Consider the following 17,675-nt stretch of genomic DNA (forward strand, 5'->3'; position numbering starts at 1 on the left):
CTCTTACATTCCCTTCAAACTGCCATGTGCCCTTCCTGTATGCCTGTTTAGCAACTGACTTCTGTACTAAGCCTCACCGCTTGAATCCACCCCCTCAAAAAGAGGGAGAGATTAAGCACACAAAGACTTCAAACGCAGGGGGCAGGGGCTGATCACAGATGCAAGGTTCCAGCCACATGGTCCTCACAGAGAAACAAATCAGTCCTGTTTCACCTGGCCTATTCAGGTCCCAGAAGCCAAGCCACAATGACTGTCATGGAGACCAAACCACAGACCAGTCACAACACTCAACAAGTTCCCATTTGTTCTGTTTCATTAATTTGTCATGTTTCAGTTGTGCAGTATTAAATTATAATGAAAATGCAAGCAGTTTAATATAATATTAATTTGCAGGATGGAGGTCTGCTTCTGAATAATCCCACTGCTTTGGCAGTCCATGAGTGCAAATGCCTTTGGCCAAAAGTCCCACTGCAGTGTGTAATATCGTTGGGCACTGGTCGATATGAAAGCGAGAGGAAGAACAGCATCACATACACAAGTCTGAAAACCAAACTTACCAATGTTATCAGCAGTGCAACTGACACAGAAGGTTAGTGTCTAATGATTTGTCGTCTTGTCTCTAATTGTTTTTAACTATTTATGGTTCTCAGGATGTTACTTGTTATCATTAGAAATACAGTACATCAGTACAGTACATATAATACCATGAAAATATATGCAATAAAAAAAATTTAAATGTGTCTTGTGCACTTTTAATCCAGGGAAAATTTCATAACCTTTTTTCAAATTGGGATTACATTGTTAATCTCTGCCTGCCATACACAGTTGGATTTCAGGTTTAATGCAGATGAAAAGTCAATTTAGACCAAAGCAGGAAAATGGAGATTTAAAGAATAATTTTTTTCCGTAATCTGTTTTCACCATACGTTGTAAATATTTCCAGTTTTCTTGCTATATTTTAAATTTATCATTTTTCCTCTTTATTTCCTCTGATATTGGCTTTTTATTTTTAATCATTATTATGGATGTACTGGGTAATTATAGAGCTTGTGAAATATGCATTTAAATTATCTGAGTCTGCACCTTGAGTATGCTATTACTAAACTGTCTTTAATTGATGAATACATCACATCTGAACAGTGTAACCCTAATGCTGATGAGGTATTAGGAATACAAAACTACATCAAGAAAGTTTACAAACCTTAGAAATCAGAATAAGAATTTGGCTGAGAATTATGGTAATCAAGCAGTGTTTATTTTGTTTGTTTTAACTTGGCCTTCAGAAGAAGAGCAATCCTGGACATCATTTCAGGAGTGAAGGAAATAGGGGACACTTTCTGTGTATATAGTTTCAGCTTTTTGCAGAGAAATATTAAAGCAGTTGATCCAGAACATTGATTTGTCTTCTGAAACTTGTTACATTTTTTTAAAAATGCCCTCTTCACTCTAAGGACCGAGTTCTGTCTGTTAATGAGTGTGCCTTTCTTTTATGTCAATGGGAGCCAGTCACACACATCTGAGAGCAAAAGCTCCCCCATGCATGCAGGACCAGCGCCAGGGTTTCTCACGCCCTAGGCGCACGGCCATTTCGCCGCCCCCCGCGCTGATCCCACGGCTCCGGTGGAGCTGCCGCAGGCATTCCTGCGGAGGGTCCGTTGGTCCGTGGTTCCAGTGGAGCTGCCGCAGGCATGACTGTGGCAGGTCAACCGGAGCCACCTGCTGCCCCGGCCCCTCCTCCCTCCGGCGAAATGCCGCCCCCTCAATAATCCTGGCGCCCTAGGCGATTGCATAGGCTGCCTAAATGGTAGCGCCGGCCCTGCACGCATGTGAGCACAGTAGAATTACATAGTTAGATGGTCGTACCTTTCTCCATTCTATAAGCTGCAGAAATGTGGATGTCTGGAAGAATGTTTTGTCCATATCAACACTTATTGGAAACCCAGGCACAGAGTGAACTGATACGTAGTGATTTAAAAAGTACCCGAACATCTTTATAGTTCTTCTGCTACTTAGTTCCATGTATGAGCAGAGCAACAATGTGAGACTACTCAGTAAGGCAAGACGGATTTACCATGCCTCTCATCAGTGTAAAATGGTGAAGTGGAGAGGTAGCTGAGTTGTTCGCCTTGTGTAGAAGTAGGGAAGGAAGAGAAGTTTATCTAAGCAATTTGGTGATATGAGAGCTACTATGGCCAAGAAACAGTGGAGAGGGAGGACAGATTGAAGGAGGTGATTGGTGGGGGTGAAACTGCTGTAAAGTTAATTAGTCTGCAAAAGCAAGCAGAATTTGTAGGACTGCTTTTCTCTTGATTTTTCAGAAACTTTATTTAGGACTTGACATTTTACTATCTTTGTTTTAAACCAGAAGTCCATACTATGCTGGATGGCCTATTACCTCCAGACACCTATTTCAGATTTAATCCTCTGATGAATGAAGACATACCTCTGGATGAAAATCGTAAGGAAAAACTCAGTCAGTTGCGGACAGATGGAATACGGTATATAGAGCGAAATGAAGAAAAAATTAAAAAAGCTGCCAAAATCCTAATACAAGAAAAAACAGTTGTGCAGAAATTTAATGAGTGGATAAGGTTAAAAGCCTATATGTGTGAAGGACTTCAATTTTTTTCCAAACTGTGAATATGTAATTAACGAAAACTCATATATACCGTTCCAGAAAATCCAGCCAATATTATAAGAGATCTGTGCATACATCGATACTGTATAATTCTGGATAGCTGTCAAAGTCCAGGGAATGCTGGAGAAAGCACTTCCCAGTCAAGCACTGGTATAGTGCTGCCTGCTTTGTACACACATCCTTGGAATAAGGTTTCATGGTGTTCCTTTTTTGAGCTTTAGAAACATTACTGTTGTACTAGTTAATTGTAGTAAAATACTGGTGGTTTTTTGTCTGTTCATGGAGGCCTATTTTAGATTCATTGCACCTAGCTAACTTTGTACCACCTAAGATTGACAATTATGAAAAACAATGTGCTATACATTTTTGTAAATATGTACCATAATCATGTTGACAGTAACACCTTGTTTGTTTACCTATTACTGAATTTAAAATAAAAACAAAAATCAAACTGATTTCTAAATAAGTGTATTGTAGGCTCTGCAATATATACTACAAGCTGTTTTACTGCCAGTGAAGGTAATATCCTTTCAGCTTATGAAAACCTAAAGCTTGGCCCATGTAAATGCACTTTTCCATTTCAAAGATAATGTTAAAATAATTAGTATGCATTTTTTTGTGTGTAACAATTAACTTTGTCCAGTAAGATGTTTGCTGGTTATAAAAAGATGTAAAATACTCAAAATCAACCAGTATTTTTTCTGTAATTTTAAGATGTGCTGTGCATTAACTTTTACAGGTTCTACTCCAGAATAATTTATTCATTGTTTGAAAATAACTCTCAAACCTCATCTCAGCAAATATTCTTGTCACATAATAAAGGAAATAAATTTCTCATGCTGCAGTAGTGACTTTCTTAACGTATGGAAATCTCAGAATTGGATAGCACCAAACTTTACAAACCAATGTACAAGAAAAGTATATAAAAATGATGCATGGAGTAAATAAGTTCAAATAAAATGTGTATTTTCTGTTATGCCTTGAAATCCATGTGTGCATTCCCCCAGTATTTGGTTGACACTAGTGTTGTGTGTTTATATGTAGCTTAAAAGGTTGCTTTTGGAAAAAATATTTTGTTTTAATTTTTATTATACCCATCTTTGTGGCCCATTCCACTAGCCTTATTTATGTGATTTCAGTGAGAATATGTTAAAGAAAATGACAAGTATAATTGGACCCCTAGAAACGGTGTAGCTGTGTGAAGATTTGAGGAATCTGTCTATGTACAATTTATGAATTCCAGTTTGAGATTATAAACTCTGTGTGTCGTTATCAAACGACACACTTCATTTTGGAAGTGGAGTTAGCATGCCTTCTCTGTTGGCTTTTTTTCCTCCATGTTGTACTGAAATTCCACGGGGTAGTGTCATGGGGTAACAATAAAGGATCATTAAACTTGATGGTCCTCTGTCTCATAGACGCACCTTGGCACAGAGAGTTAGTTTCTGCCCAAAAGAACCAGTCTGCCCAGACAAAGCAGGGGGTCACCTGACAAAGGGCGCTGGCAGTTATTTTAAAAAAAAAAGTCTTTTGCACGGCATTTTAGAGAGGGAGAAGAGACCAGAAGCAAAAGGCTGGCTGCCAGAGTAAGAGGAGACTCCATATTCCAGGGGAGAAGCCATGTGCAAGATGGAAGTAGGAGAGGAAGGATCCATTCCGAAGCTCCTTAAGAGACAGGCCTAAGCCCAAGAACATTTGAGGTGAAGAAACAGAAGCAGGGAATAGCAGATAGGTGTTTTGGTATTTTTTCTAAATCTGTGTATTTTTATGCTATATAAAGTAAAGAGTAATTGTGTTAAAACTTTGCAAAGCCCTGTGTGTTGTGTGCTTCAACTATCGTGTTTCTGGAGAGGTAAGTAGTAAACCAGAATGCCCACAAGGTTGGAGCTCTGGGAAAGGGTGTGCTTAAACTACTGGGGAGTCTGAGGGAGGCAGCAGTAGTCTTAGGGCAAAGGCAGTGGGCCCTCAGCTCTCAGAAGGGGGTGCTTGACAGAGGAGCTGTATCCCTCAGAGTGTGCCCAAAAACCCAGAGGCAGCGCTTGCCCACAGTTTAGTCTCAGGAAGCCTAAAACCCATGAGTCAGACACAATGGGAGCCAAACACAGCAGTGTTGAGAGTGTCCAGCCAACAGAAATTTACCAGGGCTGTGGCAAGCTGCAATGGCACTTTTTTCTTTTTTAAACCCACCATGTGAATATGATGTTACTGGAAAAATAGAGACTTTGGCAGGTTTTTAAAGATATTTAGGTGCCTAAATACCTTTAAAAATCTAGCCTTCAGTCTTGCATCTTTTGTTTACTTGAGTAGCCCTAATGACTCTACTGGGACGATTTGTGTCAGTAAAAGTTGCAGGATCCATCCCTGGGTCAGGCTTGTCTAATGGGCTCTTTAAACATGGATAAGATATTGAACTTCAAAGTGTTAGTATGTCAAGAAGCAAAGCAGCATTGGAGGCCTTTCAGAAGCCCGTCTGCCATTTTGCCTTTTTGGAGTGGATAGTGGTAGCAACCAAAGTCTAGATCTTCTGTTACATAATTCAGTTACCCAGAATGACTCACTTCCTTTGATTGCCCACTGCTGTGTGTGTCTTTTTAAATCATAGGTAGCTGCATTAGCCTGTCTCTAAGAACCCTTTTGAGGGAGGGGCTCTAAGAGGGATTCAGAGCAGAAAGAGGAAGCTACTACTGAGATCCTGTATTCCACTGAGCAGGGTGCCATGTATCTCATTGTGTCATTAGGGGAAAACAAAATCTAGGCTTTCAAATTTCACATGAGAGACTCTTGTCACCTCTCTGCCCCAACTGTTCTTCCTTCCTCAACCTTTATAAGACCCTCCATGATTTCCAGGTTTCTTTTTGTCTTTGAAGCAAGTAAGTTCTGTTAAAGCCCACGTGTAACCCTGGGCTGAAGTGTTTTAATGATCTCCCTGATACAAATAAATTCCAGATACCCAAAGGCCAAAGAAGCCTTTCTAATTTGTGGCACCAGAGAGGATGGGAGTGAGGTTGGGTTTTTCCTTGATCTGGGGAAAGATTAGAAAAACAGAATGCCACAATAATTGGGTGAAAGAATGAAGTATATTGGTAATTTGTCATTTTTTATTATGAAGACTCCTTGTGCACCAGAAAGGGTTCCCAGAACAAAGACTAATGTTAACTACTTAAAAAGAACATTTCTATAGTCTTTGCTGCAACCTGGCTTGCCCTTTAAGGCAAGCTGGGCTCAGCCTTGCTGTGTCCAGACAGCTATCTCCCAGCTGAGGCTGATGGGCTTAATTATATGACTGACCCTAGCTTGAAGAGATCAGAGAGGAGGGTTACTTAAACAGAGCTGTGAACACAGTCAAAGGAAGTGATCAAGAGAGAGGAGCAAGGGGTGTTTCTTCTCTATAAAGAGTCTGGGGAATTCATGCTGGAAGAGATCCTCAGGAAGCATGTTAGACTCTTGTGGAGGAGGCGGTGAGAGATTGCCTACAAGTAGTAGGGAAAGCCCTGAAGAAAACTGCCATAATCTCTAGGGAAGGACTGGGAAGACTCAGACAGCAACAGTCCATTGTGGGGCCAAGGAAGTGGTCGTCATGGGTCACTAGACTCTAATTCCCCTGCAATGCCATGACCGGACACCAAGGAGTGCTGCAGAGGTAAGTGCAACCTTTGGGTCTTGGTGGGGAAAAGCATTATACAGCTCCCACCCTCTTTTCAGGATCTTCACCCTCAAGTATCCTTAAAGTCAAAAGAATGGCAAGAATCCGTTTAGTTCACTGACAATCTTTCCTATGAGCTGTGGAGTAAGGAAGGGGGGGTTAAAAACAAAAACAAAACCTATACACCACTGAAAGAGGTACAGGAGGTGTTTGGTGAAAAGACAAGCCATTCTGTCAATGTCCTTTGGCAAAACGGACATTTTAGGGTAAAGTAGGGCACAGTGCCTACCTCACTTTTCTCCCCTCCCTGTGGGTTAGATGGCTCTCAACCTTTATTTGTAACATTTGCAAATTCACTTTGCTCCCAAAGGAGTTCTGCTTTTGCTTCAATTGGAGCTGGAACTGGATTTTATTCTATTAAATCTTTTCTGCAGCTAGCCTATATCTGGTCTTTATTTGTAACAATTTTTCTTCTATTCTTTACAGTGTAACAACATTATTTACTGTAGCTCTATTTCTCTTGTTAGGTGTACTTATAAATTATACATAAAAGTGAGCTGAGCTGCAGAGTAGAATTAATTCTGACTCTCTCATACCATTACACACACATTCCTAGGACAAATGTACAAAATCCTTTCATAGTAAACACTTTGATCCTCAGGACAAAACACACTGTACAGGCATGAATTAGGAGCACGATTTCCCTTTTGGGCCAAGTGAAAATATACAGGGGCCATACATTTGTGATTTCCTATTTAGTTACTTCAAGAAAAACGGTAACAGTTCATTGGAATCTCGTCTGCTGTGGATGTGTTCCCACAACCTTACACATAAATTAAGATTGTATTTCATGTGGGGCTCTGGTGCACTTTGGTATGCTCATAGCGGTGCTAGAAAAAAGTGGGTTAGATGGCTTTCAACCTTTCCAGACTACTGTAACCCTTTCAGGAGTTTGATTTATTTTGTGTACCACCAAGTTTCACCTCACTTTAAAACCACTTGCTTACAAAATCAGATATAAACATACAAAAGTGTCCCAGCACACTATTACTGAAAAATTGCTTACTTTCCCATTTTTGCCATATAATTATAAAATAAATCAATTAAATATAAATATTTGTACTTACATTTCTGTATATGGTATATAGAGCAGTATACACAAGTCATTGTATGAAATTTTAGTTTGTACTGACTTTGCTAGTGCTTTTTATGTAGCCTGTTGTAAAACTAGGCAAATATCTAGATGAGCTGATGTACCCTCTGGAAGACCTCTGCATACCCCAGGGGTACACATACCCCTGCTTGAGAGCCACTGGGTTAGGTAGAATTGCAGGAAAATTATAATGACTTGGAGGATGGGCTGGAGAATGTGTCAATTAACTGCATAGGTTGCATTGAGCTTGGAGGGATCACAAATACTTTGAACAATGGGATTTAAATGCCTTATGATTTTGTTAAAGTGAAGAAATTGACTAAAACCAATAAAATGAGACTCTAACAAGAAGAAATGTAATTTTGATCATGGGAGAAGAATAATGCAAAAGCACGAGCTGGAGGCATACAGCCTTGGTGCAGTACCACCGTGAAAGCTCTGGGAGATATCACGGTTAACAAATTGAAAAAGAACCAACAAAATGACACTGCTGAGGGGAAAATAAACCTCTAGTATCGTATCATGGGGTTGTATGAATAGGAATATGTAGATAGAATAAGATTTTAATCTTGCTATGCTTAGCATGTAAGCCCTCAAACAGCATATTGTAATTGGTTTTGTTACCACATTTTTTAAAAAAATCCTGACAAATGGGAGAGAACAACAAAAGGTGGGAAAACAAGGAAGACTGAATCAGAAAAGGCAGAGAGGTACTGAAATTTTCAGTCTAGAGAAAAGATGGCAATGCCCAATTTTAGACAGTGGACAAAAATAGATGTCAAATTTAAAGGTGAATTAAAATGCTTTAAAAGAAAGAGTTATATCCTTGCCATTGATTTCACTGCAGCCAGGATTTCACCTTGTGTGTAGTACAAACTATGGGACTACTTTTGAAGTAAGGTACTAATCTGAATTAGGGTTGTCAATGAATCGCAATTAAATCTCACAATTAACTTAAACAAAATAAATCATGATTAATTGCAGTTTTAATCGCACTGTTAAACAATAGAATACCAATTAAAATGTGTTAAATATTTTGGATGTTTTTCTACATTTCCATATATATTCTATTCTGCATTGTAATTGAAATAAAGTATACAAAAACAAAATGTAAAACTTCAGAGCCTACAAGTCCATTCAGTCCTCCGCCTTGTTCAGCCAGTCAAGTTCGTTTACATTTACAGGAAATAATGTTGCCTTCTTTTTAGAATGAGAGAAAATTAGGGTTGGAAGAGACCTCCAGAGGTCATCTAGTCCAACTATCTGCTCAAAGCAGGGCCAACACCAACTAAATCATCCTAGCCAGGGCTTTGTCAAGCAGGGCCTTCAAAACCTTTAAGGATGGAGAATCCACCACCTCCCTAGGTAACCCATTCCAGTGCTTCACCACCCTCCTAGTGAAATAGTGTTTCCTAATATCCATCCTAGACCTCCCACACTGCATCTTGAGACCATTGCTCCTTGTTCTGTCATCTGCCACCACTGAGAAGAGCAGAGCTCCATCCTCCTTGGAATCCCCCTTCAGGTAGTTGAAGGCTGCTATCAAATCCCCCCCCCCCACTCTTCTCTTCTGCAGACTAAATAACCTCAGTTCCCTCAGCCTCTCTTCGTAAATCATGTGCACCAGCCCCCTAATCATTTTTGTTGCCCTCCGCTGGACTCTCTCCAATTTATCCTCACCCTTTCTGTAGTGGGGGGCCCAAAACTGGATACAATACTCCAGATGTAGCCTCACTAGTGCCAAATAGAGGGGAATAATCACCTCGCTCGATCTGCTGGGAATGGTCCTACTTTTGTAGCTGTCATTGCAAGGTATTTACATGCCAGATATGCTAAACATTTGTTTGCCCCCATTTGCTTTGGCCACCATTCCAGAGAACATGCTTCCATGCTGATGACACTTGTTAAAAACTATAATACTTTAATTAAATTTGTGACAGAACTCCTTGGAGAATTGTATGTCCCCTGCTCTGTTTTACCCGCATTCTGCCATATATCATGTTATAGCAGTCGCAGTTGACCCACCACATGTTGTTCATTTTAAGAACACTTTCACTGCAGATCTGACAAAACACAAAGAAGATACCAATGTGAGATTTCTAAAGATAGCTACAGTACTCGCCCCAAGGTTTAAGAATATCAAGTGCCTTCCAAAATCTGATTGGGACGGGGTGTGCAGCATGCTTTCAGAAGTCTTTAAAGAGCAACACTCCAGTGCAAAAACTACAGAACCTGAACTACCAAAAAACAAAATCAACCTTCTGCTGGTGGCATCTGACTCAGATAATGAAAATCCACACTACTTTGGATTATTATTGAGTAGAACCCATCATCAGTATGGACACACGTGCCCTGGAATGATGGTTGAAACAGGAAGGGACATATGAATCTTAAGCACATCTGACAAGTAAATATCTTGCAACGCTGGCTACAACAGTGCCATGAGAACACCTGTTCTCACTTTCAGGTGACGTAAACAAGAAGCAGGGCAGCATTATCTCCAGCAAATGTAAACAAACTTGACTGGCTGAACGAAAAGTAGGACTGAGTGGACTTGCAGCCTGTAAAATTTTATAGTGTTTTATTTTTGAATGCAGTTTATTTTGTACATAATTCTACATCTTTAAGTTCAACTTTCCTGATAAAGAGATTGCACTATAGTGCTTGTATTAGGTGAATTGCAAAATACTATTTCTTCTGGTTTTTTTACAGTGCAAATATTTGTCATAAAAATATTAAGCGAGCACTGTACACTTTGTATTCCGTGTTGTAATTGAAATCAATATATTTGAAAATGTAGAAAACATCCAAAAATATTTAGATAAATAGTATTCTATTATTGTTTAACAGTGCGATTAATCGCGATTATTTTTTTTAATAGCTTGACAGCCCTAATCAGACTCATAAAGGTAGCAAAATCTGTCCTTAAAATAATATAATTTACACTGTACAGTGAATGTGTAAACTTAACATTTACAAATACCTTTGAAAAGTAGAGTGAAAGGAATTTTACCTGCCAGAAGTGTGTTCAGTATTGTGTCTTGTGCAAAAATAATCAATAATGCCATGGGAGGGGGGAAGTGTAATGGAAGTTCCCTGCTTAACTTTAGATGAAGATGGTATCAGGTCTTTTGCAGAAGTGACACACAATTCTTATCTCATCATGAGAGGCAATAGGAAGGAAAAGCTCAAACAAAGGAAGAAACAGGTATAGATCTCTTGTTTATCATCCTTAAGCCTACCCATTTAACCACTAAGCACCTTGGATCTCAAAGTCCTTTAAAATCAATTAATATAAATATAACAGGATTTCCTTTATCTTTATGCTACCCTAGAGACTTAGGAAATCCACAGGTCTTCTGTAACTCTTCAATAACATGAGTGGAAGGGAATGTGGGGGCAGTTTCACCTGCCAGGGGAGGGAAATAAAGTTTTTTTTTGTTTTTTTTAAGGTTCTATGTTTGGAGCCTCTTTTATTGTCCATAGAACATAAGCAAAGCAGATAGGATTTGAATAGGGATCTCCTTTCTCCTCCTCTAACAAGGAGGGGAGAATTGAACCTGATTCTTCTACATGCTAGGTGAGGGCTCTAACCACTAGACTAAGTGTTATAAGGTGAGCATTATTTCCTCCAGCTGGATGTTGAATGAGACCTGATCCATTAGATGTGCTCAGAGGTTGCCTATCAGATCAGGCCCCACACGAAGTAGAGTGGCCCAAGATGCTAGCCAAGTTTAGGGCCCTGCATGGTCGGTTCCAGTAAGATGAGAACCTCAGTTATACGAGTAAGATTTTCTTGGTGGAATATTGTTTCTTTCCCAAAAAAGAAGTCCTGTTTTCCTGACCACAGTAGAAATAAGCAACAGCAGGCAGTTTCCTTGCTCTGAAACCCTCAGTTGTGACTTTTGTGATCTCTGTGCCTAAGAAACTCTGTCACTTTGTTTCCTCTGGAGGTCATGCTCACAACTCCTCCAGCCTTCTGCTCTACTACATACAGGCTGTAACCCAATCTCCTAGTCCATACCTTTGCAACCAGGTTTTCTGGCACATCACACAGCCTAGTCCTCGGGTGGTAGCATCAATTATTTGCAGCTGTCTTTACTATGTAAAGGGGCTTGATCACTCTTTCTGCTGAACTTGAAAGAGAGTGATTGACATATCCACTGGCTTTAATAAGATTTCTGATTATCTGATAGCAGCCATTGGCATCTTTCAGCACAACAACATACCAAACCATGAGTTTAAATGTTCTTGTAATCACTGGGAGCAAAGTATACTTAAAAATATTCTTTGGTATAATACAGTTTGTCTTTTGAATTGTAAATTAATACAGTGTCTTAAGAATATTTTATAATTATAGCTTAATTTCAGTTCGAGCATTCTAAAAAGGAAACCAAATACAGTATCATATAACTGTAGTAGCCTAAGAAAAATAATAATTGAAATGGAATTTGAACGCCCTAAATTTTAAGAAGGAAAGACCATACCATTGTTTTGATTTTTCTCAAATAACACCACAGAGGATAGCTAGACATACAGCAGCTGGCAAGCCAATAAAGTAACATGCTGATCTTAGTAAATCTACAATTTAGGTTTAAGATTCACTCAGTTGTGAAAACCCAGATAAAGGGGGGAGAGAGGCTTGCATCATGCCTGTATCTATTAACCTAAAGCTAAAACAACCTCATTTAGAGCATCTCCAGATTTTCTCAGAGTACTTTACTAGCAAAACTAAGTATGACGTTGTCTGATTAAAATATAATTATACAAGGCATTATTTCTACTACCGTTCTATATTTGCAACAAATCTTATACAAAGAGTAACTCATGATCGGAGAGGGTTAAGCAGTTTGCAGGTTGAATGACCCAAAGCTGACCTTTAAAGACATGTTAGAAATGGTAATTGGGGCCATTCTATGGCTAGGTAGGCTAGAACTTTGAAATGCAAACCTATATTATTAGAAGTGATACTAATTGTGTGTATCTTTAATACTAGCATAGAATCATTGGAAGGGACCTCAAGAGGTCATCTAGTCCAGTCCCCCAGACTCAAAGCAGGACTAAGTATTATCTAGACCATCCCTGACAAGGGTTTGTCCACTCCAAACTGCTCTTAAAAATCCCCAATGATGGAGATTCCAGAACTTCTCTAAGCAATTTATTTCAGTGCTTAACCACTCTGACAGTTGGGAAGTTTTTCCTAATGTCCAACCTAAACTGCCCTTGCTACAATTTAAATCCATTGTGTCTTGTCCTATCCTCAGAGGTTAAGAACAATTTTTCTCCCTCCTTGTAACAACCTTTTATGTACTTGAAAACTGTTATCATGTCCCCTCTCAGTCTTCTCTTCTCCACTAAACAAACCCAATTTTTCCAATCTTCCCTCATAGGTCATGTTTTCTAGACCTTCAGTGATTTTTGTTGCTCTTCTCTGGATGTTCTCAAATTTCTCCACTTCTTTCCTGAAGTGTGGCATCCAGAACTGGACACAACACTCCAGTTGAGGCCTAATCAGCATGGCGTAAAGTGGAAGAATTACTTCTCGTGTCTTGCTTACAACACTCCTGCTAATACATCCCAGAATGATGTTCAATTTTTTTGCAATAGCATTACACTGTTGACTCATATTTACCTTGTGATCCACTATGACCCCCAGATCCCTTTCCACAGTACTCCTTCCTCGGCAGTCATTTCCCATTTTATATGTGTGCATCTGATTGTTCCTTCCTAAGTGCAGTACTTTGCATTTGTCTTTATTGAATTTCATCCTATTTGCTTCAGACCATTTCTCCAGTTTGTCCAAATCATTTTGAATTTTAATCCTATCCTCCAAAGCACCTGCAACACCTCCCAGCTTGGTATCATCCACAAACTTTATAAGTGTACTCTCTATGCCATTATCTAAATCACTGATGAAAATATTGAACAGACCTGGACCCAGAACCAATTCCTGCAGGACCCCACTCGTTATGCCCTTCAGCATGACTGTGAACCACTGATAACTACTCTCTGGGAACGATTTTCCAATCAGTTATGCCCACACCTTATAGTAGCCCCATCTAGGTTGTATTTCCCTAGTTTGTTTGTGAGAAGGTCATGCAAAACAGTATCAAAAGCCTCACTCAAGTCAAGATATACCACACTTACTGCTTCCCTGCTATCTACAAGGCTTGTTACACTGTCAAAGAAAGCTATTGGGTTGGTTTGACACAATTTGTTCTTGACAAATCCATGTTGTTGGTTGATTATCACCTCATTATCTTCTAGGTGTTTTCAAATTGATTAAGTAATTATTTGCTCTATTATCCTTTCGGGTACAGAAGTTAAGCTGACCGGTCTGTAAGTCCCTGGGTTGTCCTTATTTCCCTTTTTATAGATGGGCACTATATTTGCCCCTTTCCAGTCTTCTGGAATTTCTCCCATCTTCCATGACTTTTCAAAGATAATTGCTAATGGCTCAGATATCTCCAGTCAGTTCCTTGAATATTCTAGGATGCATTTCATCAGGCCTTGGAGATTTGAAGACATCTAACTTGTCTAAGTAATTTTTGACTTGTTCTTTCCCTATTTTAGACTCTGATCCTGCCTCATTTTCACTGGCATTCACTATGTTAGACGTCCAATCACCACCAACCTTCTTGGTGAAAACCGAAACAAAGAAGTCATTAAGCACCTCTGCCATTTCCACATTTTCTGTGATTGTCTTTCCCCCTCTAAATAATGGGCCTACTCTGTCCTTGCTCTTCCTCTTGCTTCTAATGTATTTGTAGAATGTTTTCTTGTTTCCTTTTATGTCCCTAGCTAGTTTGATCTTGTTTTGTGCCTAGGCTTTTTTAAATTTTGTCCCTACATACTTGTGTTATTTGTTTATATTAATTCCTCGTAATTTGACTGAGTTTCCACTTTTTGTAGGTTTTCTGAGTTTTAGATTATTGAAGATCTCCTGGTTAAGCCAGGGTGGTCTCTTGCCATACTTCCTATCTTTCCTACACAGTGGGATAGTTTGCTCTTGTGCCCTTCAGAATGTCTCTTTGAAAAACTGCCAACAGTCTTCAATTGTTATTCCCCTTAGACTTGCTTCCCGTGGGATTTTACCTACCAGTTCCCTGAGTTTGCTAATGTTTGCCTTATTGAAACCCATTGTCTTTATAGCATGTCTTTACAGAATGTAAATAAACAGTTCCTTTCTGTCACTATAACTATTAATTCAGAGATCAAAAGGGAATATTAACATTTAGATGAATCTTGAGTAAAATAGTGTCATTGTCTATATGCCTTTTTGAAGTTTGTAATAGACTGTGTTACCCTATGTTAATTTGTGTAACTAATTACTGGTGGTGGTTAGAAAGCAAAGGGTTACATCAAAAGCCTGTTGTTTAACCAGGACTGTGTGATCAAGTGGATGCCAGAACACTGTATAAAAAGACCCTTGGGTCCTGATCCTGTTTATTTCAAATCTGCTCGAGGTTTCATGCAGGGGAAGCCTGAGCCATAAGGACTGAGATCCCAGTTCTAACTGGATCACCCTGAAATATAAACATTGGACTATAACCTATAACCTGAAAAAACTCTTTGCAACTACATAGCTCACCATCTCTGCTATGAATCTGAATCTTAAGAATTGAACGTATGTTTGTATGTATATTGATCTTTTAACCATAGATTCTCTCTCTCTCTCTTTTGTTTTTTAGTACATTTTAGTTTAATTAATAAGAATTGGCTGTAGTGTGTATTTGGGTAAGATCTGGAATATTGAATAACCTGGGAAGTAATGTGTCCGATCCTTTTGGATTGGTAGAACCTTTTCTTTTAGATGATGGAAATAAGATTTTCAGAAATCATCATATTTGACTTAGGTACCTAGATGGAGTCCTGAGGCTGGATCACTTTAAGGGAACTGTGTTGTTTGGACTCTTGAGCAACCAGTAAGGTAATGAAGAAGCTGTTTTATGCTGGCTTGGTAAATCTAAGTATTGGAATATCCACCAGCTTTTGGGGGGATTTTCTGCCTCATTCTTTGCAGTTCACCCTAATTGAGTGACCATAGCTGGCCCCCACTGGGACCCTGGTCACACTACGGTAATTGCTTTATAACCTGATAAGACTATATCTCAAGTATATGGTCTTTTTTTTTTTTTTTTCAGCAAAACCGATGGTTTGGTTCCTGTTCAGTGGATTAATGTGGCTGCTCAGCTGGAACCAGGAACTTGGTCTTGTCAGTTAAAAGCTGGTTTGTAGACTGTGTCTGGCTTCTTTTTCAGCTATGTCAGGCACTGGGAAATAGGGAGGTAAAAGAGAGAAAAACAGATAAGAGAAGCAATCATACAGACCAATAGACAAGGAGTCAATAGTTACAAGTGTTGCAGAAAAAAATAATTTAGGAAAGTTTGAGAGTTTGAAAGTTATATTAGAACTAACTTTTATCCTTCTACCTGGAAAATCATGTAGCTCTGTTACCATGAGGTAAGTTTAGGAATAAGAGGGAAATTAAACTTGAAACCTCTGAAAATGACTTCACATAATTTTGCTATGGATAACCTTGTCACCAAGGGCGGCTGAAGACCCCAACATGCCAAGCATGTGCTTTGGGTGGCAAGCCACAGGAGCCCTCTGTGGGGGTCGTGCCTGCAGGAGGTCCGCCGAAGCTGCGGGACCAGTGGACCCTCCGCAGGCAAGCCGCCGAAGGCAGCCTGCCTGCCATGTTTGGGGCAGCAAAATGTCTAGAGCCGCCCCTGCTTGTCACAGCTTTAAAATCTGAGAACTTAGTTCTGAGAACTTAGTTGGAAGCAAGTGCTGTTGTGGCCCATTAATGCCAAAGGGGGTGAATGTTTATAAAGTTCTCGATTCTAGCTGTACAGGTTAGCTAGATATTAGACTTAAACCCATCATGGGGCAGTGCTGAATAATGCCTGACTTTGGGCTATTGCAGATTTGTGTGAATTGCACACATTGAGATGGGAGAAAAATGAAACATTTCCCTAGGAGGTTGAATTTTAAAAATAGTGGATGTTTGCAGCTGGCTTGTAATGTTGTAAATCCCTGGGAAAGGGGCTTAGTGTATAGAGTGCAGGTAAGGCAGTCCAGGAGGAAGTGTATTTATCCACATGGATAAAAAATACAATACAAAGTGTTATGTTTAAACCAAAAATTTTCTTATTCTGTATGGCTTGGGTAAGTAGCAACGATTACAAATTTACATCTAGATTAGATAGCCAGCACATTGCCGCAGCAATGAGCTGGTATATGTCCTTCAGTCCCCCTGGCAAAAGAACGAAGGGGACACTCAGATATGATGTACTCCATTGTTTGTGCCTAGTGACCACCGTCACATACAGGTGTTTGCCCATTTTCCATTTAAAGAGGGTATGTCCACATCTCCAATGAGATGTCCTGATGTGATTCAATCTGCACTAGTCTCTCCAACGTAAATCAAAACCCAATGGTTCCTCTACCTGGTCAATGGTGAGCTGCTTGTTTTGAGTGGTCAAAATGCTCCATGTGACTCTCCATTGAACCTCAGTGTCAAAGTTGAGTGTAAGGGTCTTGACGCAGTTCCATAGAGGGTTACGGGATTTTAATCTTGTGTTTGGCAGGTACTGAAGTCATCATGCAACGGGATCCTTGTGTTTGCATGGACATGGTTGAGAAAGCGAGATGTCTGGGCAGCTCTTCACATCTGTGGAGGCTGGATGTGTGATAGGATTGGGAGCCAGTGAACTGGAGTCAATTTGAGCATCCATGATACTATGCGCATGGTGTTATTCAGCTGAGTATCAAGGAATGTGGTGTGACTGCTATGAGACCATACTGGTGCACAGTATTCACTAAAATCAACATCCTTGGCCCATGTTGAACTGGATTCCCAGTTCCTGATCATCCAATGTATTTTGTGGCTTCCCTGTATTATCCATCTACTTCAGACTGTAAGATCTTTTCCTCTATACTGACTAAGCACATTGCATACAGTCAACAAAATCTTTTCTCCCCAGTTGGGTACAGCTGCTATAGGCTTACACTGAGATGACTCAGAGTAAGTAGAAATTATTCATGTAAAACAAAATATTAAAAGAAAAGCAGAATACTGGTTCAAGAATTCAGAATATATCCAGAATCTATTAGTTGAAATCATGTAGCATTGCTACAGCCTTATACTATTCCAGACTTTGCTGTGTCACTCCTATAGAGCAGAATTACTCACATTCCATTTCTGTTGATTGCTTATTTATTAAATCGCCACTGCT

At 39.6% G+C, this 17,675-nt stretch overlaps 2 protein-coding genes across 2 annotated transcripts in view; both read left to right on the top strand.

Annotated features, from left to right (window-relative positions):
• The window catches only part of PNPLA8 (patatin like phospholipase domain containing 8), a 76,353-nt gene extending 72,739 nt beyond the window's left edge, over nucleotides 1–3,614 (top strand). The window contains exons 9-10 of the mRNA XM_050936413.1: nucleotides 394–589; nucleotides 2,366–3,614. Coding sequence (XP_050792370.1) covers nucleotides 394–589; nucleotides 2,366–2,640 — 471 coding nt within the window. The 3' untranslated portion in view covers nucleotides 2,641–3,614. The remainder of the gene's footprint in view (nucleotides 1–393; nucleotides 590–2,365) is intronic.
• The window catches only part of LOC127042868 (uncharacterized), a 972,530-nt gene that overhangs the window by 828,065 nt on the left and 126,790 nt on the right, over nucleotides 1–17,675 (top strand). The gene's annotated exons all lie outside the window — the stretch shown is intronic.

Source organism: Gopherus flavomarginatus, chromosome 1 (assembly GCF_025201925.1).
Source record: "Gopherus flavomarginatus isolate rGopFla2 chromosome 1, rGopFla2.mat.asm, whole genome shotgun sequence".
NCBI classification, from domain to species: domain Eukaryota; kingdom Metazoa; phylum Chordata; order Testudines; family Testudinidae; genus Gopherus; species Gopherus flavomarginatus.